Source organism: Carassius gibelio, chromosome B4 (assembly GCF_023724105.1).
Source record: "Carassius gibelio isolate Cgi1373 ecotype wild population from Czech Republic chromosome B4, carGib1.2-hapl.c, whole genome shotgun sequence".
In the NCBI taxonomy this organism is placed as follows: Eukaryota; Metazoa; Chordata; class Actinopteri; order Cypriniformes; family Cyprinidae; genus Carassius; species Carassius gibelio.
In genome coordinates this window covers 18,015,607-18,039,408 of record NC_068399.1, presented here as the reverse complement: position 1 = coordinate 18,039,408, position 23,802 = coordinate 18,015,607, and the positions used below count along the sequence as shown (strand labels likewise).

The following is a 23,802-nucleotide window of genomic DNA, read 5'->3' as shown; positions in this document are numbered from 1 at the left end:
GTGCAAAGAGAAGAGAAGAAAAAGCATCAGAGAGGGGAGGGGAAAAGGGGAAAGGGAACCAGGATCATGACAGTGCCCCCGCCTCAACGAGCGCCTCCTGGCGCTCCCAAGGGGGAAGCCTGGCGGGAGCGGAGGAAATCATCAATAAGCGAATGGTCCAGAACGTCCCGGGAGGGGATCCAACTTCTCTCCTCGGGACCATAACCCTCCCAGTCCACTAGGTACTGTCGACCCCGCCCCCGGCGGCGGACGTCCAATAATCTACGAACCCTGTAGACAGGGGATCCCTCAACCTGAACGGGGGGGGTGGAAGACCGGGGTGGGGCGCGGATAACCGGTTTAATGCAAGACACATGAAAAACAGGATGGACACGACGGAGATTGGGAGGGAGTTGGAGGCGGACCGCGACAGGACTAATAATCTTAGAAACTCGAAACGGCCCAACGAAACGAGGGGTCAATTTGCGTGAGATCGACTGGAGGGGCAGGTTAAGAGTAGACAGCCAAACCCTTTGACCGCAAATATATCTAGGGCTCTTGACTCGGCGGCGATTAGCAATACGTAGGGTCCGGTCTCTAAAACGGCAAAGAGCGGATCTGACCCTCCTCCAGGTACGCTTACAGCGCTGAACGAACGCCTGAGCCGACGGGACGTTGGACTCCGAGTCCTTGCACGAGAACAGGGGTGGCTGATAACCGAGACTAGCTTGAAAAGGGGATAGCCCAGTGGCCGAGGACGGGAGCGAATTATGAGCATATTCAGCCCAAGGGAGCTGTTCAGACCATGATGCTGGGTTGCGAAACGCAAGACTACGTAATATGCGGCCGATGGTCTGATTGGCTCGTTCGGCCTGACCATTAGTCTGAGGATGGAAACCGGACGAGAGGCTAGCGGATGCACCGATTAAACGGCAGAACTCCTTCCAGAACTGCGAAGCGAATTGTGGACCTCTATCAGAGACGACATCAGAAGGTAGACCATGTAGCTTAAAAACATTCTCAACGACAGTCTGGGCGGTCTCCTTGGCGGAGGGGAGTTTGGGTAAAGGAATAAAATGCGCTGCTTTAGAGAAGCGGTCGATGACAGTGAGGATAACGGTATTTCCAGCCGACGGGGGAAGACCCGAAATGAAATCAAGGGCGATATGGGACCACGGGCGTGAGGGAATGGGGAGGGGTCTAAGAAGGCCGGCCGGAGGGGAGTTACCAGATTTCGTCTGTGCGCACACCGCGCAGGCGGCTACAAAACTACGAGTGTCCCGTTCGCGGGAGGGCCACCAGAACCGTTGGCCTATGGAAGCCAGGGTGCCCCTAACGCCGGGATGGGCAGCTAATTTGGACGTATGAGCCCACTGGAGGACAGCCGGACGGACGGATGCAGGGACGAAAAGAAGATTAGAGGGGCGTCGACGGGGAGTGGCGGAGTGAGAAAGAGCTCGTTTGACAAGTCTCTCGATTCCCCAGATGGCCGCACCAATCACACGCCCCTCGGGGATAACGGGAACGCGTGACTCGGAGCACTCTGAGGAATCGAAGAGGCGGGACAGAGCATCAGGCTTGACGTTCTTCGAGCCGGGTCGGTAGGAAATAGAAAAGTCGAAACGGGTGAAAAATAATGCCCAACGAGCCTGACGGGCACTCAACCTCCTCGCTGAACGAATATATTCGAGATTCCTGTGATCCGTCCATACCAAGAAAGGAACGCAGGAACCTTCTAGCCACTGACGCCATTCACTTAGCGCGAGGCGGATAGCGAGTAGTTCACGATTACCCACGTCGTAATTACGCTCGGAGGGAGTTAGTCGGTGCGAGAAAAAAGCGCAGGGGTGGATCTGACCATCGGAGGCAGACCGCTGGGAGAGTATAGCTCCAACGCCTACTTCGGACGCGTCAACCTCGACTATGAACTGTTTGGAGGGGTCAGGGGTCATTAGGATGGGAGCGGACGTGAAAAGGGTCTTCAGGCGGTCAAAAGCGCGCTGGGCGGACTCGGTCCATTCAAAACTGGACTTGACAGAGGTAAGGGCGGTTAGGGGCGCGGCGACCTGACTGTAGTTGCAAATGAAGCGGCGGTAAAAATTGGCGAACCCCAAGAAACGCTGCAAGGCGACGCGAGAATCAGGAACTGGCCAGTCAATTACCGCCTTAACCTTAGCGGGGTCCATGCTAATGCCCTCCCCTGAAATAACCGATCCCAAAAAGGTGACCGAGCGCGCGTGAAAGCAGCATTTCTCCGCCTTGACGAACAGCCTATTCTCGAGAAGCCTTTGAAGAACGCGGCGAACCTGCTGGACGTGCACCTGGAGGGAGGGCGAGAAGATAAGAATGTCATCTAGATAGACGAAAACAAATATATTTAGCATGTCTCTAAGAACATCATTTACCAACGCCTGAAAAACCGCGGGGGCGTTTACGAGGCCGAACGGGAGAACGCGATACTCAAAGTGCCCAAGGGGCGTGTTAAACGCGGTCTTCCATTCATCCCCCTCCTTTATGCGAATTAAGTGATAGGCGTTGCGAAGGTCCAACTTCGTGAAGAATTTGGCGCCCTGCAAGACCTCAAAGGCCGATGACATGAGGGGTAATGGATAACGGTTCTTAATAGTTATCTCGTTAAGGCCCCGATAGTCTATACAGGGGCGCAAGGAACCATCCTTCTTCTTAACGAAGAAGAACCCGGCGCCCGCGGGAGAGGATGAGGGAACTATGGTACCTGCGTCCAGGGACTCCGATAGATATTTTTCAAGAGCTTCGCGTTCTAGCCTCGACAGGGAATACAGTCTACCACGAGGTGGCGTAGTGCATGGGAGAAGGTCGATGCTACAGTCATAAGGGCGGTGAGGGGGGAGAGAAGCGGCCCGCGAACGACTGAAAACCATCCGCAGATCGTGATACTCCTCCGGCACCCCAGACAAATCCCCTGGATCTTCCTGAAACACAGAGACAGAGGATACAGGAGGAATAGCAGAGGTTAAACAGTTGACATGACAAGACACATTCCAAGAGAGGATGGTACCCCTTATCCAGTTAATCTGGGGATTATGAAGTACTAGCCAGGGATGCCCTAAAACTACTGGGAAATAAGGAGAATGAAAAGTTAAAAGGATATGGTCTCACGGTGGTTACCGGAGATAGTGAGTGTTAAGGGTGGAGTCTCATGGTTAACCCTCGGGAGAGAGCTTCCATCTAGAGCAAATAGGGGAGAGGGTGCATCTAACTCCATCAGGGGAATACCTTGCGCACGAGCCCATGACTCATCCACGAAATTGCCCTCGGCCCCGGAGTCAATCAGAGCCCTGCAGGAGGCAGAGGAGCCAGGCCAGCGAAGATGGATCGAGAAGGTGGTGCAGGAGTTAGGAGGAGAGACTAGAGTGGTTGCGCTCGCCAGAAGCCCTCCCCTCACTGACGAGCTCTGTCTTTTAACGGACACACGGCGACAAAATGCGCAGGTGAAGCGCAATACATGCAGAGTCGATTGACCACTCTTCGTTCTCGCTCTGCAGCGGAAATGCGGATGCCGCCCAGTTGCATGGCCTCAGGTTCAGAGGAGGGAAGTGCCAGGGGATCGGCGGGCGGAGGGGCCAGTAGGGCGGACTCCAGACCCCGAGCGCGGCGGCGCTGGTCAAAACGCTTCTCGATGCGTAAGGCCAAGTCGATCAGTGCATCCAGGCGAGTAGGGACCTCCCTGGACAATATCTCATCCCTTATACCCCCGTGGAGCCCCTCCAGAAAACGAGCGAGCAGCGCCGGTTCATTCCAGCCACAGGAGGTTGCCAGAGTGCGGAACTCGATAGAAAAGTCTGTAACTGAGCGCTTACCCTGGCGCAGAGAAGACAAGAGGCGGGAGGCCTCCTCCCCGTAGACAGACCGGTCGAAGACACGGATCATCTCCTCCTTGAAGAGGGAAAAACGCTCGACACACACAGCCCTTGACTCCCAGACTGCCGTTCCCCACTGGCGAGCCCGTCCGGAGAGGAGAGAGATAACGTAGGCGATCCTGGCCCTGTCCCCAGAATAGGTTGACGGCTGGAGGGAAAACACAACCTCGCATTGGATTAAAAATGAACGGCACTGGGTGGGCTCACCGGAATAGCACGGCGGGTTGTTAATGCGAGGCTCCGTGGAGTGAACGGATCCGGACAGGGCTGGCGGATTGAGACTACACTGGTGGAGTTGTCTAGCCAGATCCGTCACCTGAGCCGCCAGCGTCTCCACGGCCTGTCTGGCGGCCGATAATTCCTCCTCGTGTTTACCCAGCATAACTCCCTGGATCTCGACGGCCGTCTGTATCGGATGCTCTCCTGCTGGGTCCATAATGGCCAGATTATTCTGTCGTGTGGAAAGAGGACCAGAGAGAGCAATTCGCGGAGCAAATATTGTCTTTAATGTTCAAACTCAGGAGCTTCAGATTATTAGGGAATGCAAACAGAAAAAAGCCCAAAGGGCAAAACTGGAACCAAAACTCGTCTTTGTTCAAAAGGAGAAAGCAAAAGCCACCGGCCGCCCCGGCGGATTGAGTACGGTGGACAGCTCCGCAACCTCGCAGTAAAGAGGGAGAGATCAGCAGGTCAGGAGACGAGCAGCGGCTAAACTTCCAGGCTCACACACACAGCACCCCGAACAAACAGGACTAAGACTGGGACAAAACGACAGGGAACAAGACATACCAGTTAAGCGTATTTAGGGGATAATCTGGCGAGGCAGGTAGGGAGGAAAGGGAAAGAAGTAGGAGTGTTAATCAGAGGAGAAGAGGAAACAGGTGCGGGAAGCCAAGCGCGAAGAGTAGCGCAATGAGGAGCAGCTGAAGGAGATTAACGAGAGAAGAAAGATTAGTGCAAAGAGAAGAGAAGAAAAAGCATCAGAGAGGGGAGGGGAAAAGGGGAAAGGGAACCAGGATCATGACAGTTATGTAATATTTTGGATATGATTAATCACAGTGAATCATTTGACAGCGCTAAAAATATTATAATAATTTAAAAGAACTGGTAACTTTGGAAGCTTTTTTCCAGCTTATTTTATGAAAAATTAAATTAGAAAGGTTATTTTGAGTTTATATTTTATTTTTCTCCAAAATTCTGAAAATTGTGATAAAATTACTTTTATTTAAAGTAGATTTTTATTTTTTTAAATACTATTATTAAAAAACTTTTGTCACCTTTGAAAAATGTAATGAGTCCTCCCTGGATAAAAGTATAAATTAACATTTCTCTCAAAAAATACAAAATATACTGGCCATAAATTCTGAGAGGAACATGTGTTTATAAACTTCATCATAATTTATTAACACTTTAGTATAACGCCGAGTGGAGGAATGCATTAATGTGTTTTCATGTATTAGGTGTCAGTGTGTTGGTCATCGGCATTGCTCATGCAGATATTAATGAGCTGAGGACCATCGCCTCTCCCACCACTTACACAAACATCTTCTTGGCCAATGATTTCGACGATCTTCCAGGCATCGAGAGAGAGTTTATCCACAGCATCTGTAGCGAAGCCTTACAATCAGAGTTCAAACAACACGATGAGGTGGGCCGAGCAGATCCCAGTATGAGTATTATTTTCACTATACATGCTGCATTAGTCAGATTTGTATTTGTCTTTGTCCTAGTCTGCTCAACTGGACACACCTACAGATGACCCAGAAGCTCTCAGTAAACCAGAAGGGCCCTGTCCACTTAGCTGCAAGGTAAACACTTCCTCTGCATCCTCTCTACAGCTGTCACACCATGTCTTATATGAATCCTCATTCCCGGTTTGCTGTCGTTCACAGGGTCAGAAAGGAGAGAAGGTAAGTGGCAATTGTGTTATCATGTATTATTGATCAAATAATTATAACTGATCATATAATCGTATCTAATTTCTCCACTGCAGGGCGATGGATTTGGTCATGGTGGCCTGGTATGTTTAGACTACCGCAGACTGCTATTTCTTCATTTCTATTATCTCAGTGATTAAATGGCATCTTAACTGCGAATTTTGCACAGTGTCATTTGTATTGTTTTTTACAGTTTTATTAATATTTTGAATTATATTTTTAAATATTTTTTCCATTTTTATTTGACTTTTTGTTTAATTTCTATTCATTTTCTATTCATGTCATTATAGTATTAATTATCTACTTTTATCGTTTTTATTCATGTCTTGATTAGCTTTTATTATTCAATTTTCAGTTTTAATTTAAATTTTAGCAAAATTTTTAGTAATTTTTGTGCTTTTCTAATTTTTATTAGTTTTTGGTTTTTTAATATCAATAAATAGTTTTAATTTATTTAAATTATTTAATTTATTTTAGTTTCAGTTTTATTTCAGTTAATAGTTTTAGTGCACAAACTCATTTCACTTTGTCAACATTTCTAATTTTCATTTAGTTTTTAGAGTTTTTCTTCTGATATTTACAATATACTATATATATATATATATGTATATATATATATATATATATATATATATATACATGTAGATATATATATATATATATATATATATATATATATATATATATATATATATATATATATATTCATATATTTATATATCACATTTTAATTAACAAGAATGTTTTCAATCATTTTATTTTTATTTAACGATTACAGCACTAGATTTGCAAACACAATGTCTAAAGAAAATGTCAAAATCTAGTGTATTTCTTGCGGTATTATTTTAAGAGCATTTCTTTTTTGAATGTTTTTCTTTTGATATAGCGACTCAAGCAAGGCCCGGGACATTATGACTCATTCTCTCTAAAGGTCAAAGGTGAAAAGGGTGAACGCGTGAGTACATCCAACATCCGAAGCACTCATGAAGTTCCACAACAATAACTTAAAAAAACATCAATAAAACACCCCCTCTCTGTCTTCATAATTGCATGCTAATGTTTATGCTAATTACTGAAGCATTTAGTATGTAAACCGAGCCGTTCTGTTAATGATGAGATTGTTTTTGTGTAGATTAAAGGATTAAATCTAATTATGAATATCACAGATCTCTCTCTGTACGGGATGCTATTCGTACTTTGCTTTTTCTCTTCCTGTTATCTCTTTGAGAAGGCGACACATGAAAGCACTTGTCATATCAAAGCGACTCTTTTGAATAACAAATGAAATGTGACGGGTCTCGCTAACAAGATCAGTATTGTTATGATGTTTCATTATTTATTTTTGTGATGTGTATCAATGTTAATGCGCGGATTCATATTGCTCTATATTTGCTTTCAAAGTAATATGTGCACTGAAGATGTTCTGTTGTTATATTTGAGGAGTATCAAACAATCTCTGTATCATTTTTTTTCCCTTGTCTGCATCATTCCCACTTTGCATTCATCAGGGTCTTCCCGGAACGGATGGAATTCCGGGTTTACCAGGAAGACCGGGTAGATCTGGACCTCCTGGTTCTCCTGGACAAAGGGTAAAGGATGGATCGAACTTCAGTCGAATACAGCAAAATATGTAACAAATGTAGAAGTATATTGTTGATTACAGTTGTGGATGTGCATAAACAATCTCTCAATCTGATTCAGGGGGCGGCTGGAATTCCGGGTGACATGGTAAGTGTCTCACTATATAAAAAACAGTGTAGGTGGTGATATTTAAATTGGTATATTCCTGAAATGGTGGTTAGTATGCTTATTTTAAACATGTATGTGATGTCCTATAGTCCTTTGTTTGTCTTGGTTGGAGAATTGGGAAAGCTGTTATTATCTTTGAGTGTATCACAGAGAGAATAATTCTGGCTAGTCAGTGTAGTGTATTTGCCCTCACTTTCTTTTAAACGTTCACCCCCTTTTATTGAATGTTTCAAATTTTAAACAGTTCGATACTGTGTGTCATTGTGAAAGTGACTAGCAAACTAACCTTTTCTTTACATCTCTTCCTATTTCTCTTCTTCACAATCTCAGGGGCCACCTGGTAATACTGGACCTAAAGGACAGAGAGGAGAGAGAGTACGTTTAGTAATTGCCAAACATTTGATATGTTGTATATGTTGTTTATTTGAATTGTATTTATTTTTATTCATGTAGGGTGAACCGGGATATGTTATGGGAGGTATGGAGGTTCTTCCAGGACGTAAAGGAGAACCTGGATCCTCTGTAAGTGATTATATCATACTATACAGCTCTGTTCAGTTGTTTACATTGCATAACATGCAACTAATCTACTAAAAATTATAACTGCATTGCTTTTCCCACTTGATTAAAAGGGCCCTCCAGGTGCTCCCGGGGTCCCAGGGGTATCAGGTCCTCCAGGACTTCCTGGTTTGCTTGGGCCTCCAGGCTCTCCTGGACTCTCTGTTAAGGTTAGTATAAAATATTAGAAGTATGCACACATCTAAATTTCAAAAAATCATTTTATGTTAGTTGTTAAGGTTTTTACTGTATGTACAACAGATGCAGCTTCAGTGCACAGCGTGAAGTTACAATACAAGTCTATGTTACATGAACGTGTGGTATTTGTAGTTTTTCATGGTATTTTTCTTCCTCTTAGGGCGAGACTGGAGAATCTGGTCCTAAAGTAAGTCATCTACTGCTCAATGAACAATGAACCATTTAACATTTTATGTAAAAAAAACATGCAGAGTTCGTCCTTAATGTGTGATTATGATGCTTCTCCCATTCTTCAGGGTCCACGTGGAAAACCGGGTCCGAAAGGAGAAAAGGGGGAGCATGGAAGTAATGTTAGTGCATGCTTTAAGACTTACTCTTTTAAAGCTTTCGATTTTTACTAAAAATGCAAATACTTTACTAACCCAGATTAATATGCAGAAACAGCTAGAAGTATACAGTACTTCAAAAAATATTTCTCAAAGTTGTAGATGAATAAAACTTATATACAAGATATAAAAATATAACAAGATTATTTGTGTAGAAAATACTTTCAAAATTTCCTGTTTTATATGCAGTCATCTTAAAAAAAAATGGTAGCAATTTGCCAGTTTTATTGAATGTAAGCCATTAAGTAGGTTGTGTTTAAAATATTATAAAATGTAATAAGTAATTAATTCTTGTGGATGTGTTTTCCTAGGGTCTACCAGGTTTACCAGGAGCAGTGGGAGTGGATGGACTTTCAGGACTTCCTGGGCAGAAGGGGGAGAAGGTTTGAGAAGATCTAAAAGAGTATAATGTTGTGCTTTCAGCAGTGGTATAAAAGCTATTTTAAGAAACAACTTCCTACAGCTTGCCCAAGACAGTTAAAATGCATAAATTAAATCTCTCTGCTCATCTGCCTGCTATCTTTTTGGAAGTCTCATTGTTCGGAGAGCTGTAAAAAAAAAAAAAAAAAAAGGCCTGTCAGGACTGCATGAAGCTAAAATTAGTGCAGCTGCTGTTTGACTGAATTTCTTTTGTGTTCATCATAAAGGGAGAGGAAGGTATCGGAATTCAGGGTGTTCAAGGTCCGCTTGGGCCAAAAGGAGAAAAGGTATTTGTTTCTGATGGGTTATATTAGTATTTCATTAAACACATGCATGTTCCACAGTGAAAAATCTTAAGGGTAATTATTAAATCGATGCTAATCAATTTTTCAGGGTAATACAGGACTACAAGGCCCAAAGGTAAGCATGTTGCATTTAAAATCAATGGAGCGGAGTAAAAGACAATTGGCTTGTGCGATGTGTAATTTGTAGTTTCCATATTCTTCCAAAGGGAGAAGTAGGAACCCAAGGAGTCCAGGGAATCACAGGCCCTCGGGTTTGTCAAAATATACACAACCATTTCAGCATCGAAGTGTTTCGCCTGTCAATTTGAGCTATTAAAATTGTCTGTCTTTCACAGACATTGGCCAAGAACCTTTTAACAGATGTCAACCTTAGATGCAGATTTGTTTAATAAATGTTAAGTGCTTCATAATGGCAGTGGTGTTTCACTGTTGTTGTGTTATCGTCTTTGTTTTAGGGGAAAAAGGGTCTTAAAGGGGATCAAGGAGACAAGGTATGATTTTACACAATTTAGTCAGGTACATGACTTTCTTACTGCTCTCTCTGTTTTAACCGATTTGCTCTTTCTCTAAATGATAATAAAAATAATAATAATACAAAAAATCTATCACATCAAGTCAGTGCTTTTTTCTAGTGCTGCACTGTATTTAATAACCTGATCCATAATACTGTAAATCTTTAAAATAATACTTTACTTTTCAGCATGTTCAAAAATGTAGAGTCAGTTTATTTCACTAGTATCGTGTTCAGAACCCTGTTTCCTCATTGAAATCTAGAATATTCTCAAACATCAAATGCACTAAACATCAACATCCGCTTCTTGCTGTCCAGAATACTTGATGGTCTGTGGGTCAGATATTTCTGGCTCTTTCATCTCTCATAATAACATAATCTTGACTCAAATCAATATTTCATGTCCATTGATTCGTATACTTGGCAAGCAGTCATGTTAGAAGTTGGATAATATGTAGTAAGTTAGCTAGTCATAAAAATAAACCATGTTCAGGAAGATACAAGACCTGACTACCTTCTCAGTTTTATTTTACAATTATGGCTTTCTAGTTGTATATTCATTTTTGCATGTAGATATTATTTGACACCTGACATTTGCTTTCAGTTGCATAAACAGAGAGTTAGCCTAATCAGTGATAACCTGCTTTGTTTGACAGGGTGAACGTGGGGAAATCGGACCTATCGGGCCTCCAGGAGTTGCAGTAAGTCCATAACTTTCACCTGTTCACTTCCCTGAAAAATGGAAATAGCAACTGCAGGAAAAGGTCAGATGTGTGATGAACCACTAAACGGATTTAAATCACTTGCACTGCACAAATGCTTTCTTAAAAAGTCAAATCCTTAACATTTGTTCGCTCAAACTTCTCCACTCTGTATGCGGCTGTCAGAAGTTCTATTAAGAGCCAGGATGAGCTGTAGATCTCGGGGGAAATTAAAAGAGTCGATTAAGAAAAAGGCAAAACGCCTCCTCTCTGCTCTCTGGCCAGTGATGGACTCCAAAATACACATCAAACTAAGGATCCGTTATCGACCTGATTAAAACTGAGAAACATCTGAGTGGAGTTTCCACCTAATAATGAGACGGCAACTTTAAGAAACTTTTAGAAATACTATATTATTATATCCTTCACATGCAACCTTGCCACTGTGTGTCCATCTCTGACAAATCAGATTTTCAGTTAGTTTCAAATGAAACCTCTACAGTCATTATTAAACCCAAGGCTTCAGAGAGGAGATCAAGGACACTCTCCAACGATTCGACTCATCATTATCCTTGATTCCCTCAGAAACACCATGGCATGATAAAACGTTTGGTTCAGAGCTCTACCACACTCTAAAGATGCTCTCAGAGAGCCCACACTAGACATCTAACATCTCTCAAAGCACCTGAGGTCATTCATATTTGCTGAATACTAATTTCATAATTTCGTGCAATGATTAGAAGGAAAGTTTACTTTCTCTTTTTAAACTTCAGGGCTTCCCTGGAGCTGCTGGACGAAAGGGGGACGAGGTGAATCGAAACTTTTTTCTTCATTTAACCAAATCTAGTTCTTCTAATAAACTACACTGGCCAAATTTTGTGGATTGCACTTTTTTTATAACTTATTTAAACTTTGCCAAATAACTAATAATTGTGTATAACTAAGCATACAGTGATGCAATCAGCCAATATTTCAAAACCTTACATTGAGCGTCAGTTATGTGTAGTCCGTTAATGCATGTACATTTTATACAGTTTATCGCATCAGCAATTTCAACTACAAATGAACAATGTGGGATTTCTAATTTTCTGTTTGATTCACAGGGGCAACGCGGCGCACCTGGTGACCCAGCTAAAGGGGTAAAACTGATGTCCCAGAATGCCTCCGTGTCTTATCTAACACATTTTTGGACAAAAAAACAACAACAAAACAAATAGACTATTGCTAATAATTCCCCTCACATTTCACAGATACTCGGTCCTCCTGGGAAAAAGGGTGCCAGGGTAAGAAAATCAAGAATTGGTTTTAAAATGTAAAACAATTTCTTGATATGTGAACAACTGTCTGCACCAGAGCCAAGGTCACCCTTGGGTTTCACATCCCAGCGCATGAATGAAATCTGACAGTTTTTTCCTCTTGGGTGTTCCTCAACTGCACAGATGAAAACAAGTGGTGCATCCAGCTCTTGGACAACTTAAATACGGTTAATTACTGCCATGAGCACAGATATGAACTAAGAGCTTCCCTGGGTCTGCTTGTCAGTGAACACACAAAGGGAAAAAATACATAAAGTAGATTATAATAGATTGAAATGTCTGTTTTTGCAAGTCCCAAAACACTCAAGGGGTAAAATCTATATGATTAAAAGTTTTTAATGATGCTTCAAAATCAGCCAAACTGAACTTGAGCACACCTGCCATATTGTTTATTGGCAGGTTTTTTTTATTATTATATCTAATGGTCATAAGCAGAGATATTTAAGCTTGGTTATCTTTTCCCCCTCTGGACTGTGTGTAAAGGGGGATGTTGGACAAGTTGGGCCACCAGGACCACAAGGAATCAAAGGAGATCAAGGTGATAAAGGTGAAAAGGTAGGTGTATGTTTGCTGTTCTACATTTACATTTAGTCATTTAGCAGACACTTTTATCCAAAGAGACTTACAAATGAGGACAGTGGAAGCAATCAAAATCATCAAAAGAGCAATGATATATAAGTTCTATAACAAGTCTCAGTTACTGTAGATTAATGCAGTACACATAGCAAGTTTTTTTTATTATTATTATATAGTAAATACAAATAAAACAGAATAGTAAAAGAATAGGTCAAGCTTGTGTTATGCCTTTCTTAGCTTTTGTTAATGTATAATTAATAAAAAGAAAACATAGAATACAAAAAGATTAAAGAAGCTAGTGTTAGTTAGCAGTTAGTAAATTAATAGAAAGTCTAAAAGGGAGTTGGACAGGTCATTCCACCAGGAGGGAACATTTCATTTAAAAGTCTGTAAGGTGATTTTGAAGGTGAATCAAGCAGCAAGTGAATGTGAATTTGAACATTTGAAAGTGAATGTTTTAAATGTGAAAGTACAATTAACTGTATATATTGATTAGCTGCCAATGTGAATGTGCTGATGTGTTGTCTTCTGGGTTTTTGAAGGGCAGTCCTGGATTTGGAATCCCCGGCCAGCCTGGTCCCAAAGGAGAGAGTGGGGAAAGAGTGAGTGTCTGTGAGGCTTGTTGGCCTGTAGGAAACTTCTAACTGTAGGACCCGAAGAAAACTTATTTTTTATTTTTTTTTAACACACATTAATTTTATAAACCATATATAGGATTGCACTACTGTTTAAAAGTTTGGTAAGTTCGGTAAAATTGGTCTATGTTTTAGAAGGAATTCTCTTATGCTCACCAAGGTTGCATTTATTTGATCTAAAGTACACTAAAGCAGTATATTTTGTATATATTTTGCAAATACAAGTAAAAATATATTTGCTCATAAATTCACATATTAGACAAAAAAAAAAAAAGAAAGAAAAAAAAACATCAAACACTATTTAGACCATTCTACCTAATTTCTTTTCTTCTATTTTTTAAATTAAGGGTAATGTTGGATTATCAGGAAAACCTGGGCCTAAAGTAAGTTTGTTATACTCACATTTACACTGTCAAATTCACATTAGTGTATTTTAATACCTGTGGAATTTGATTTGTGAATCAAAGAGAGTGAAACCATTTACTGTACATGAACACTTCCTTTGACTGTGTTCAGGGCAGCGATGGGTCCAAAGGAGAGAAAGGGGAGGTGGGCTTCCCAGGCAACCCTGGTTCTCCAGGACTAAGAGGTAAAGATGTAAGTAAATCGAGAGCCCAGAATGACTGATACAAGAAGGATGGGAGTGTGTGTATGTGTGAGCGTGTGTGTGCTATGCATCATTGCACTAAGGCTATTACAGATAAAAGGGTTACTTTGCCATAAAATACCCATTGTTTGCTTTTTAATTAATGCTTCATTCATATTAAATTACATTTTCTGCTTTAATGGATTTCAGGGTCTGCCAGGACTGAACGGAGAGATGGGATTGAGGGTGAGAATCAACAACAAGCACAGAAAGACCCATACCGTTACACAATCTTTGTATTTATTATTTACTTAACATTTTTATATACTGAGCTATTATGGATTTAGATCCCATTGTACATTTTCATTTCGACATTATTTAGCTGTTTTTATCTTTACAATGCTGATATTTATTTACAGGGAGAGTCTGGTTCACCAGGAGAACCTGGAGAGAGAGGTGTTAAGGTATTATCTCTCTTCTAAACCTCTACTTTTTCATTGTTTCGCTCATTTTTTTAATACGATCTTTATTTAACATCTCTCTATGTATAAATCAGATAATGTGTATCTGCCTTGTGATATAACCCTTCCAATTAAAACCATATTAAAACCGTTTCTACCTAACACTAGTCATGAAAGCATAAAGTCATAAAGTCCCTTCTCCTCATCTCCAATGTCAGGGGCCTCTCGGTCTTCCAGGACGACCCGGTGACCCTGGGGGAAAAGGCGAGCCTGGGAAATTAGGGTTACCAGTAAGCAACTTCCTTCATTTTGTAGACAGGATTTGATCAATATTTCTCTAAAGCACTTCCAAAGAGCCAATAAATGATGAACCATAATCACAAGGATTAGTCAATACCGTTTGATAATGAGTGCCCATATATTTCAGGGTCCGGAGGGAAACAAAGGAGAAAAGGGCGAGCCGGTACGTGCTGCTATTAAAAAGCACAAGGATTGTTTTATTTTTATACTATTTTTTGTCAGTGTTTCAAGGGCCGGTCATGCTCTGCACTTAACAGAATCTCAGTTTCTCTTGTCATGCTCTCCAGTGATAAATTAAAGCATAGGAGTCACCGTATTCATATTTCTTTCTCTGCAGGGAAAGCCGGGACCACCGGGAGACACTCAAGTGAGTTTACTCTCTGTACTGGGTATTATATTCAAGCAGTTTAAAATAAATGAATATTAATGCAATCATGTTATTTTCAGTTGGTTGGTTTGTTACACATGTCAAAAGCTGACAAGCCTGTGTTGCTCTTTTTTTGTGTGTGTTTAGAAGCATTTATTTGACTGTTTCATGGTTATCCTTGTTAATGCATGTTGTCAGTGACTTCACATTCTCATCATTCTTCTTTCCCAGTTCACCACTTCAGACAACACCATTCTCACAAGGGCCATTAAGGTAAAAGAAGACATTTTAAATTCTTTCAAATGTACAGATAAAAAAACAAACAAAAATAAATACTGTAAGGATTTGTTGTCTTTACAGGGTGAACCTGGTGAGCCGGGTCTCCCAGGACTGCGAGGGGAGATAGGACGTCCTGGACCACCTGTAAGTTAGGCCTCCACATTTAATGTACTATAAATGTATGAAAAACAGAATGATATGGCTTGCTATTATTCTCTCTTAGGGTCCTGAAGGTAAACCAGGACCTCCGGGGAATTCACTGGTGAGCCACTATAAAGTCATGTCCACCTTTAGGAATTTGATCATGCTTATTAATTTGAGATTCATATTTTTGTCAGTGTTCAAATGGCATGTATTTTAATAATTGTTATAAGACCTTAAACACATTATATATATTATATCATGTAGCTCAGTTTTCTTTCTCTTCTAGCCTGGATCTAGTAAAGGAAGAGATGGTGTGGATGGTTTACCAGGAAGTCCTGGATCTAAGGTTTCATTATTTTATATTATTTTTTTCTGTTTGAACTTTTCTCAAATATGGCGATAGCTAATCGTTCTCTTCATATGTGCTTTTGAAATTGCTTTAAGTTATAATTTTCAGTGTTTTTGTGTGTCCACAGGGTGAACCAGGACAGAAAGGGGACCCAGGACCAGTGAGTAGACCTAATAAAAGCGATTTTGTGATAATTTATCATATGATTCATGATTTAAATTTCAGTGACATTAACTGAATTGCAGGGTGTGTGACCGGTGAACATTCTTAAAGTGCATCAAATGTCTACACAGTGTCTGCTAATGAGTCTGTGAACACCTTTGATTTATGATTTTGCTTAATGTCAGGTGAAATAAAAAAATTTGCTAAAATATCTTTAAAAATCCAACAATTACATGCACTTTCTTAAAGGTTATCTTTAGTTCTTGAAGAACAGATTATTATCATAATTAGAGTGGCTGGAGTTAATGCTACCTTTTTTATGTGCATTTGTGTGTGTGTGTGTGTGTGTGTGTATGTGTTTGTGTCTAACAGAAAGGTGAGAAAGGAGATCCTGGACGTGCTGGGATTACTGGTATGCCTGGTTTACCTGGGACACCTGTGAGTATAGTAACATTTACAGCAGATATAAACTATAATAAATCTCTATCCTTTTTCCTATCTTCTGTTCTCTTCTCTTGTAGGGCAAACCTGGTGTTGATGGGAAACGTGGAGTTGCTGGAAAAGATGTACGTTTAATATATTATTGTAGTTCTAAATGATTTTGAACTTTTTATAAAACCTTTTTTTTTTTTTTTGGTTCTGTTTTGTTGTGGTTGTTGTTTTTTATCCAGGGAGATCAAGGACCAAAGGGTGATGAAGGGACAAAGGTGGGACAACAGACTTATATGAACTACAAATCCATCATATTTAAACGTTTAGTTTACCCACAAATGAAAATTTGGTAAATTTACTCACCCTTAAGCCATCCATCCAAGATGTAGATGAGTTTGTTTTTTCATCAGAACAAATATTGTGAAATTTAATAATACATCACTTTGTCACCAGTGGATCCTCTGGAGTCTAAACAGCTAATTATGTTTACTAAATCCATTATTATTTATATACCAGACCACAATAATTGTTGAAAAAGTGAAAAAATCTGTTGTTCTCTCGCATCAAAATCCATATTCATATTTTGTGTTAAACTGTTTTGGACTGTTTCACTTGTAAACAGTGCTTGATCTGTCCACATTTCTCTCCTGATTCAGACAAGACCATTTTTTTTCACTGGAGAAAGCAATATTATGGATAGAAGTCTAATATTTTAGCTTTTCATGTCACAAGGCTTTATTTGAAGTCGTGTGGATTGCTTGTGGATTTTTGTCATTTTAAATCATCTCATTCTGACGGCACCCATTCACTGCACAGTATACATTGGTGAGCAAGTGATATAATGCTAAATTTCTACAAATCTGTTGGAAACAAATACATGGATATAGTCTGAAGATGGGTACATTTTCAGCAATGTTTTAGACAAACTATTCCTTTCAGCTAAAATTTACTCTGCTAACATAATTTCTTATTTTAATGCATAGGGTGAAAAAGGTGAACCTGGTGCAAATGTAAGATAATACTAAATCAAACACATCATAATGCAACAATACTTTCTTGAAATGCAATTTTAACCATGGTACAATCAAATGGTTTGTTTATATCCATTATGCCCATTATTCTTTATTTTGCTATTTTAACTGCTTAGGGAAATGAAGGTAAAAAAGGAGAACCAGGATCTCCAGGCTTGCCAGGTCCTCCCATTGTCCTCAAAGATGTAATTATTTTTTTTTTGTTGTTTGAGCTTAGACAAACTTTTCCTGCAACCATGACTTTTGTTAAATTACATTTGTGTTTGTTCTCAGGGTATGTCGATTGAGGACATTAAAAAGGCATTTCCCATACCAATGGGACCCCCGGGTGCAGTGGTGAGTGTCATATTAATAGCATTGTGAATCCAAGCTTCTTAATCAAAGAATCAACATAAAAAGACTGGGCTTTCATGTTTTTCCATGCATTTATATCGCACTGACTTTCAGTTCTCATGTGCGTGTGTGTGTGTTTCTGTGTTTGTAGGGTCCTACTGGGATGAAGGTAAAGTACAGTGTATAGCTAACCAAAAATCCTTGAAGAAATGAAACGCTTCTCAGACGATATGTAATTTTTCTCCTTTGGTTGGCAGGGAGAGAAAGGAGACATGGGTCTGAAAGGAGAGAAGGTATCAAAGGTTTCTACATCTCATTGATTGCACAAGTTATCTCCATAAATCTATGCTACAGAAGCAATGATAGCTGGCACTGTATTATTTAACAGGGTGATGCTGGCCCACCGGGGAGAGCTGTTGAAATGAAGGTTTGCGTGGTTACTCAATGCCTGTCCATTATTTTCTTCATTACAGAACTGATCTTTGGTGATGTTAACATATTATTATGTTCTATTTCAGGACATTGAAGGCTTGTTTGATTCATATGGTATTAAAGTAAGTGTGCTGTATTTAAAAAAAAAAATTTTTAACCCAGCAGGAGTTCTGAAGAAATAATGTTTGATTTTCTTACTTAATATTTACATTATTATTTTGAGGAGGAGGGTTACTTTGTATCCTTCAGGCAACACTATGCAGTGGAATGACTTGAATGAAATGTTTTATTTATTTAAATATTTGAAGCCTTAATGAATTATTATATATTTTTACTGATTTACTGAAAAAACATAAGTTATAAAACATTATATATAAGTGCAGTAGGTTGTTTATGAACTAATATCAGAATCTAATAAAATTAGATCCAGATTATCTTTCACTTTAATTTTGCTTAGATATTAAGGTTTAATATGTAATATTAGTTCCATGAACTATTTGTATTAATATGAAATGTTAATATTTAATATTAATACTAAAAACACACTTTATAAATAAAAATATAAATATACATTTTAGAACATGATATCGACAAAATTCCAAATTAAGGCTGCATCCATTACATCCATAGCACAAAAAATATTTTACATTTTTTTTTTTTAATGAAAATGTACTCACTAAGAAGAATTGAAAATCATAAAACAATTTTAAATTTCCATCAGAGCTTTTTACTTGTTTATAAAAGTCATTACTACATTACTAACCATTTTATTGTCATCTCATATAAATTATATATTTATATGAATTGTAACAAATTTGAATTACTTTGATGTTACACTACAATAAAACATATTACCACATTTATAATAATAATAATAAAAATAATAAAAACGCTTTCATAGCTCTCGCTGCTGAAGGCCTTGATTGACAGGCTGCTTCAGGATGGGATGGAGGAGCTTCTTCATGAGATCAGCACCAGCAGAAGAGTGAAAGGAGACAGACAGGAGCCGGACTCAAACATCATCACTGAATACACCGTGAGTAGCCTCCTGAACTTACAAAACATCTCAGCTAAATTAATTACTATATGTATAATTTAAAAAAAAAACTTGATTACAAGTCTAGATTTAGATTTTCTGTTTATGATAAATACCCATTATTAGCGACAATGTACTTGCTGTATAAAGTCTATCTGGATCATAAGACCTCTTTCTAATCCACAGAGCTCAGTGAAGTACAGTCACCCAGAAGAGTCATTACCTTATACAGATTTAACTGAGGAAGAGGCTGATCTTGAAGAGGGGCAGATGCCTGAGCCCAGTCCTGTAGCAGTAATTACAGCACCATTATTCATAATCCATTTTCTAACCAAACATCAACACACTTTATTCAGTTATTTTCAGATATACTTGACTGATTTGTTCTGATATAGTGTTATCTACATTTAATGCATGCTATACAGTTGTCATACTTTTATTTTAAGGCTTTGGTGCCTTGTCTTGTATTTTAAGAAGCCTCTGGCCAACCAGAGTAAAACCAAAGACAAGCTGGTAGATGTTGACGAAAAGGAACTTGTGGAGACCAACTTCAGTGATGTAACACCTTTGAAATTTCTCCAAACCAACACTTCCTCTGAGAGGGTATGCTTACTAGTAGTAATATTTAAATGTATGCATTGCATTAAAGTGTGTTTTTAGTGTAGTTTATATAGAAAAATGCAAAACTTTACTTGTCTTTTTTCAGATGTATTTAAACACTTAAGTCCATTTATTGGCTACTTTAAAAACAAGTTTAAAAAAATGCAACCTTTTTCACAGTTGGGCTCTGGGAAGGTAGAGGTAAGTATGGAGACAGTCTTCCACAGCCATGAGGACACGGGGAAGAAAACATCTGGAGAGAAGAAGAAAGGCAGAGAGAGGGGAAAGGTACACTGATCAGTCTCTGTTTAGTGTTGTACTTACTGTAAATTAACAGAATATCAATTAATAAAGAGTCAAACTACCCATAAGCAAGTTTGGGCTATTAAATAGACAAACATACTGGTGAAAATGTAAACCTGTGCAGTAATAATAAAAACCTAACCAGACATAATTAGAACTAAACATTACAATTAAATATTAGATGTCATTAAATGTCACGGCCACTAACTTCTTAAATGTCTCTAAATATTTTGAATGATTGCTATTTAAAGCCTTCTCATAAATGATGATGATTCTCAACTGTTAAACTCTCGAGCAGGCCAAAGGAAATAAAGGACGTCAAAAACGACAAAGGAAACGTTTGGTAAATGTTTTATCATCGCACCTTACCTGACATTCACACATCATTCATATTCAAGGCAGCTTAACAGAGACTCAATGTGAACTTTTTGACTTTATTTGTGTGATTACTTAAATATTCGGATGTACTAGAGTTATTATAGACTTGTCTAAACTACTTCATAAAAAAAGCATAAGCCCTAAATGATTTATAAACAAACATTAAATGCACCTGTTTTTATAATGTATAATTAATCGAACTAATGTGCTGCGAATTTCATTCATCTCAGTCATTATACTCCCACTAAAAGTGCTAAGAATTAATTCATATTCTGTCGCCATTTTCTCACCTCCAACCTGTTTGACCTTAATGGAATTTTAATTTTGGGAGAGTTACAGCCTCCTAAAATTCTCCATAAATCAAGATTACTGATGTTGTTGCTTATTTTAGTCTGTAATGTGTCTGTAAATCACGTCTCTAATGTGTTTCCGATCTATTCTCGCTGACACTTTAACATGTTGGTTGTTTTCTTTGTGGAAACATTAGCGTCAAAACAAACCTTTTTAGCTTCTGTCCTCACTGGAAGGCAGAAATAATGTCTTACCACTGTAAATTACAGGAAGGTCAAGGCAACATGGAAGAGGAGGTTGAGGAAGCATCATATGATGATGAGGAATATGAATATGAGGTAGGTCTGTCACATGATCCTACTGTGAAATTTAATGTATGGTGGCAAATACAGCGATATGATTCACAATCAGATTTTGTCTATAATGTGTTGACACATTTATAATGAATTGAATGGGAACTGACATGTCAACCTACGCTAATCACCTGAGTTTACCTCCTTCACACCCACACCACACGTCACACTTAACAGGGCCTTAATATAGTACTCCCACTCCACAGCCAAAAGAAGAAACCCTAATCACAACGTTTCTAATAAATGTTGAGTAATTCTCCTCATAATCTCTCATCACTTGCTTTCAGTTTAGGGAATTTTTTTACACACTGAAGCCATTTTGTTTCATGAACTTTTCACATGGATTTTTGAATGTTTTGTTCGTATCATGTCAGGACGAGCTGCACACAGAAGAGCCCTTTCCCTCTCGAGAGGAGGAAGGCGAAAGGGAGGAGGTTAGTATTATTGAAATCAAATCTGATCACAATAAACACACATATACGTACACAACTGGAAGCGCTACTGCAGACAGTGGCACAGTTTAGATGGATAGAGGTTACAATGGAATAATGTTTCATTGATAATACAGTACGGTTGTACAATATGTTTTAGCACTGAGCTGAAGTTGTTGTGAACTTTTGTTGTCCTCAGCTAAAATACTCAGTAACAACAGCTATATACGCAGAAGAAAATGAGGTAAGAGTGTAAGCCTTTTCTTTTTAATATTACTTATAATTCTAAATGGTTATGTTTAATAGGATGCTATTGGAAAATTGTGCTATAGAAATGCTATTACAATTTTTTTTTTTTTTTTTCAAATTTACACAGGGTGAAACAACTTCTCCAGAGGAGATTACCCGGGTAAGAATATAAATTACCAACAGTTTGGGGTTGATAAGACTTTTTGAAGTTTAAAAAAAAATTGTTATGCTTACCAAAGTTGCATTTTTATTTAAAAACAGTAAAATTTTAATAACTGATTTCTTTTTAATATATTTCAAAATGTCATTTATTTCTGTGATGGCAGAGCTGAATTTTCAGCAGCCATTGCTCCAGTCTTCATGTCACATGTTTTTTTTTAATTTTTTTATTCTAATATTTAATATATTTAAATAATTGCCTTTATCAGATAATTTCACCAGTGTAAACAATATTTTGCGCAAGTTCAAATGCATTTTAAACACTCAACATCAGTGTGTTGATATAGAGTGTATGTTTCAAGAACATGAAAATAATAACTGATGAAACATCATTGTGAAAGTAACACACTGGCATCCCAGCATGCACTGCACTTGATTTCCAGTCATGATTACTCTGGTTTGTGCACTTGTAATGCAGAATGTAACATTAAATATGCTTCATGGTCACGCTAACAGGTAAATATGCAGCCATTCCTCCAGTCTTCAGTGTCACATGATCCTTCAGAAATCATTATAATATGCTGATTCACTGCTCAAGAAACATTTCTATTATCAGTGTTGAAAATATTTTTTGATTAGGATTCTTTGAACTAAATGTTCAAAAGAATGGCATTTCTAACACATTTTTAAATATAAAATGACTAATTTCTTTTAAAAAATCTTTTACTGATCCATATTTTTTAACAGTAGTTTTGGTATATCTGTTTTTTGATCATTCATAATACATTTTTTTGCTTAATTGAACAAGTCCTCTCAATGTGCTTCCAGATGGTTCACCCAATAACAGCGAGTCCCCTGCTCTCATCAAAAGTCACAGAGGAGGTACTTCTTCCACCCTGTGTTAGTTTCAGCAGTTTATACTGTATGCACTGCATATAATACACATGAACTAATTTGATGTGTTTTACAGAAGCCACTTGAAACCACATTAATATCAGTGCTAAATACAACACAAACTGGAGAGGAGGTAAAAGTTTGCCTGTGATTTTACTTTCTGGCTTCCACCTCTTTTGCCAAGACTTGCATGTGGCTTCACTTTGAAGCATGAACTAACTTCAGCTTTGGAAATCCTTCTTTTAGCATGTTTCTTGGATGTTTTAGCTTATTGCAACTGATTAATTGCATAATTTGAATGATTCAATTAGCATTTGTTTTGTAAAATGCCATTTAATAAACAAGAAATTGTATTGCATGACAAAATAATGGCCTTCACTTCATCAGTGGATTTCACCAGTGCAAACAATGTTCAAATGCATTTTAAACAGTCAGCTTCAGTGTATGAATGTAAAGCGTGAGTTTCAAGACTATAAAAAGTAACACGTCGGCATCCAAGCATGCACTGCTCTTGATTTTCAATCACGATTCCTCTGGTTTGTGCACTTGCTATACAGTATGACACATTAAACGTTCTTCATAGTCGCTCTTACAGCTCAGCTACAGGTTTTCTTTAATATATTTATTTTCTTAACACAGGAGCTCCCCTAAACTCTGTAAGAGAGACATTCAAGTGTGTAGAAACTGTGAAGGGTAAAAGAGGGGGAGGATCTGACTGGCCGGCATTACTTTGGGACTGATGTCATTCGTCCATGCTGCCTCCACCACGACTAGCGTTCAGTATGCTGCAGTGCCTTTGATAGATTGAGAAGAAGCTCCAGCACGCTCTGAGGAGAGATCAGCCTCCTCATAAACATAAAGAACAGATCTTGTAATGTGCTGTTTTTACACTCACTGAACAAATCCATGCTAATTCATCTATAATCCATATGAAAGTGACAACACAAAACACTCATGAATGGTCCTTATGACATTATTGTTTTAATAGAGAATCAGATCATTTGCCCTGACAGCTCATTCAGCATCAATTTGTTCATCAGTTCCTTATTTATTGATAAGACT

At 38.9% G+C, this 23,802-nt stretch overlaps 1 protein-coding gene across 1 annotated transcript in view; it reads left to right on the top strand.

Annotated features, from left to right (window-relative positions):
- The window catches only part of col7a1l (collagen type VII alpha 1-like), a 65,094-nt gene that overhangs the window by 27,762 nt on the left and 13,530 nt on the right, over positions 1-23,802 (top strand). Inside the window, exons 25-80 of the mRNA XM_052554597.1 lie at positions 5,339-5,526; positions 5,609-5,686; positions 5,771-5,788; positions 5,872-5,898; positions 6,702-6,770; positions 7,324-7,404; positions 7,517-7,543; positions 7,895-7,939; positions 8,018-8,086; positions 8,197-8,292; positions 8,481-8,507; positions 8,617-8,670; positions 9,018-9,089; positions 9,354-9,413; positions 9,520-9,546; positions 9,638-9,682; positions 9,887-9,922; positions 10,599-10,643; positions 11,417-11,452; positions 11,747-11,782; positions 11,894-11,926; positions 12,443-12,514; positions 13,078-13,137; positions 13,518-13,553; positions 13,687-13,767; positions 13,967-14,002; positions 14,176-14,220; positions 14,436-14,507; positions 14,645-14,680; positions 14,855-14,884; positions 15,116-15,157; positions 15,245-15,307; positions 15,387-15,425; positions 15,594-15,653; positions 15,784-15,816; positions 16,191-16,256; positions 16,340-16,384; positions 16,490-16,525; positions 17,234-17,260; positions 17,398-17,466; positions 17,555-17,617; positions 17,766-17,783; positions 17,872-17,907; positions 18,003-18,041; positions 18,133-18,168; positions 18,948-19,082; positions 19,269-19,465; positions 19,529-19,685; positions 19,863-19,970; positions 20,284-20,328; positions 20,924-20,992; positions 21,382-21,441; positions 21,638-21,682; positions 21,815-21,847; positions 22,675-22,728; positions 22,817-22,873. Coding sequence (XP_052410557.1) covers positions 5,339-5,526; positions 5,609-5,686; positions 5,771-5,788; positions 5,872-5,898; positions 6,702-6,770; positions 7,324-7,404; positions 7,517-7,543; positions 7,895-7,939; positions 8,018-8,086; positions 8,197-8,292; positions 8,481-8,507; positions 8,617-8,670; positions 9,018-9,089; positions 9,354-9,413; positions 9,520-9,546; positions 9,638-9,682; positions 9,887-9,922; positions 10,599-10,643; positions 11,417-11,452; positions 11,747-11,782; positions 11,894-11,926; positions 12,443-12,514; positions 13,078-13,137; positions 13,518-13,553; positions 13,687-13,767; positions 13,967-14,002; positions 14,176-14,220; positions 14,436-14,507; positions 14,645-14,680; positions 14,855-14,884; positions 15,116-15,157; positions 15,245-15,307; positions 15,387-15,425; positions 15,594-15,653; positions 15,784-15,816; positions 16,191-16,256; positions 16,340-16,384; positions 16,490-16,525; positions 17,234-17,260; positions 17,398-17,466; positions 17,555-17,617; positions 17,766-17,783; positions 17,872-17,907; positions 18,003-18,041; positions 18,133-18,168; positions 18,948-19,082; positions 19,269-19,465; positions 19,529-19,685; positions 19,863-19,970; positions 20,284-20,328; positions 20,924-20,992; positions 21,382-21,441; positions 21,638-21,682; positions 21,815-21,847; positions 22,675-22,728; positions 22,817-22,873 — 3,269 coding nt within the window. The remainder of the gene's footprint in view (positions 1-5,338; positions 5,527-5,608; positions 5,687-5,770; positions 5,789-5,871; positions 5,899-6,701; positions 6,771-7,323; positions 7,405-7,516; positions 7,544-7,894; positions 7,940-8,017; positions 8,087-8,196; positions 8,293-8,480; positions 8,508-8,616; positions 8,671-9,017; positions 9,090-9,353; positions 9,414-9,519; positions 9,547-9,637; positions 9,683-9,886; positions 9,923-10,598; positions 10,644-11,416; positions 11,453-11,746; positions 11,783-11,893; positions 11,927-12,442; positions 12,515-13,077; positions 13,138-13,517; positions 13,554-13,686; positions 13,768-13,966; positions 14,003-14,175; positions 14,221-14,435; positions 14,508-14,644; positions 14,681-14,854; positions 14,885-15,115; positions 15,158-15,244; positions 15,308-15,386; positions 15,426-15,593; positions 15,654-15,783; positions 15,817-16,190; positions 16,257-16,339; positions 16,385-16,489; positions 16,526-17,233; positions 17,261-17,397; positions 17,467-17,554; positions 17,618-17,765; positions 17,784-17,871; positions 17,908-18,002; positions 18,042-18,132; positions 18,169-18,947; positions 19,083-19,268; positions 19,466-19,528; positions 19,686-19,862; positions 19,971-20,283; positions 20,329-20,923; positions 20,993-21,381; positions 21,442-21,637; positions 21,683-21,814; positions 21,848-22,674; positions 22,729-22,816; positions 22,874-23,802) is intronic.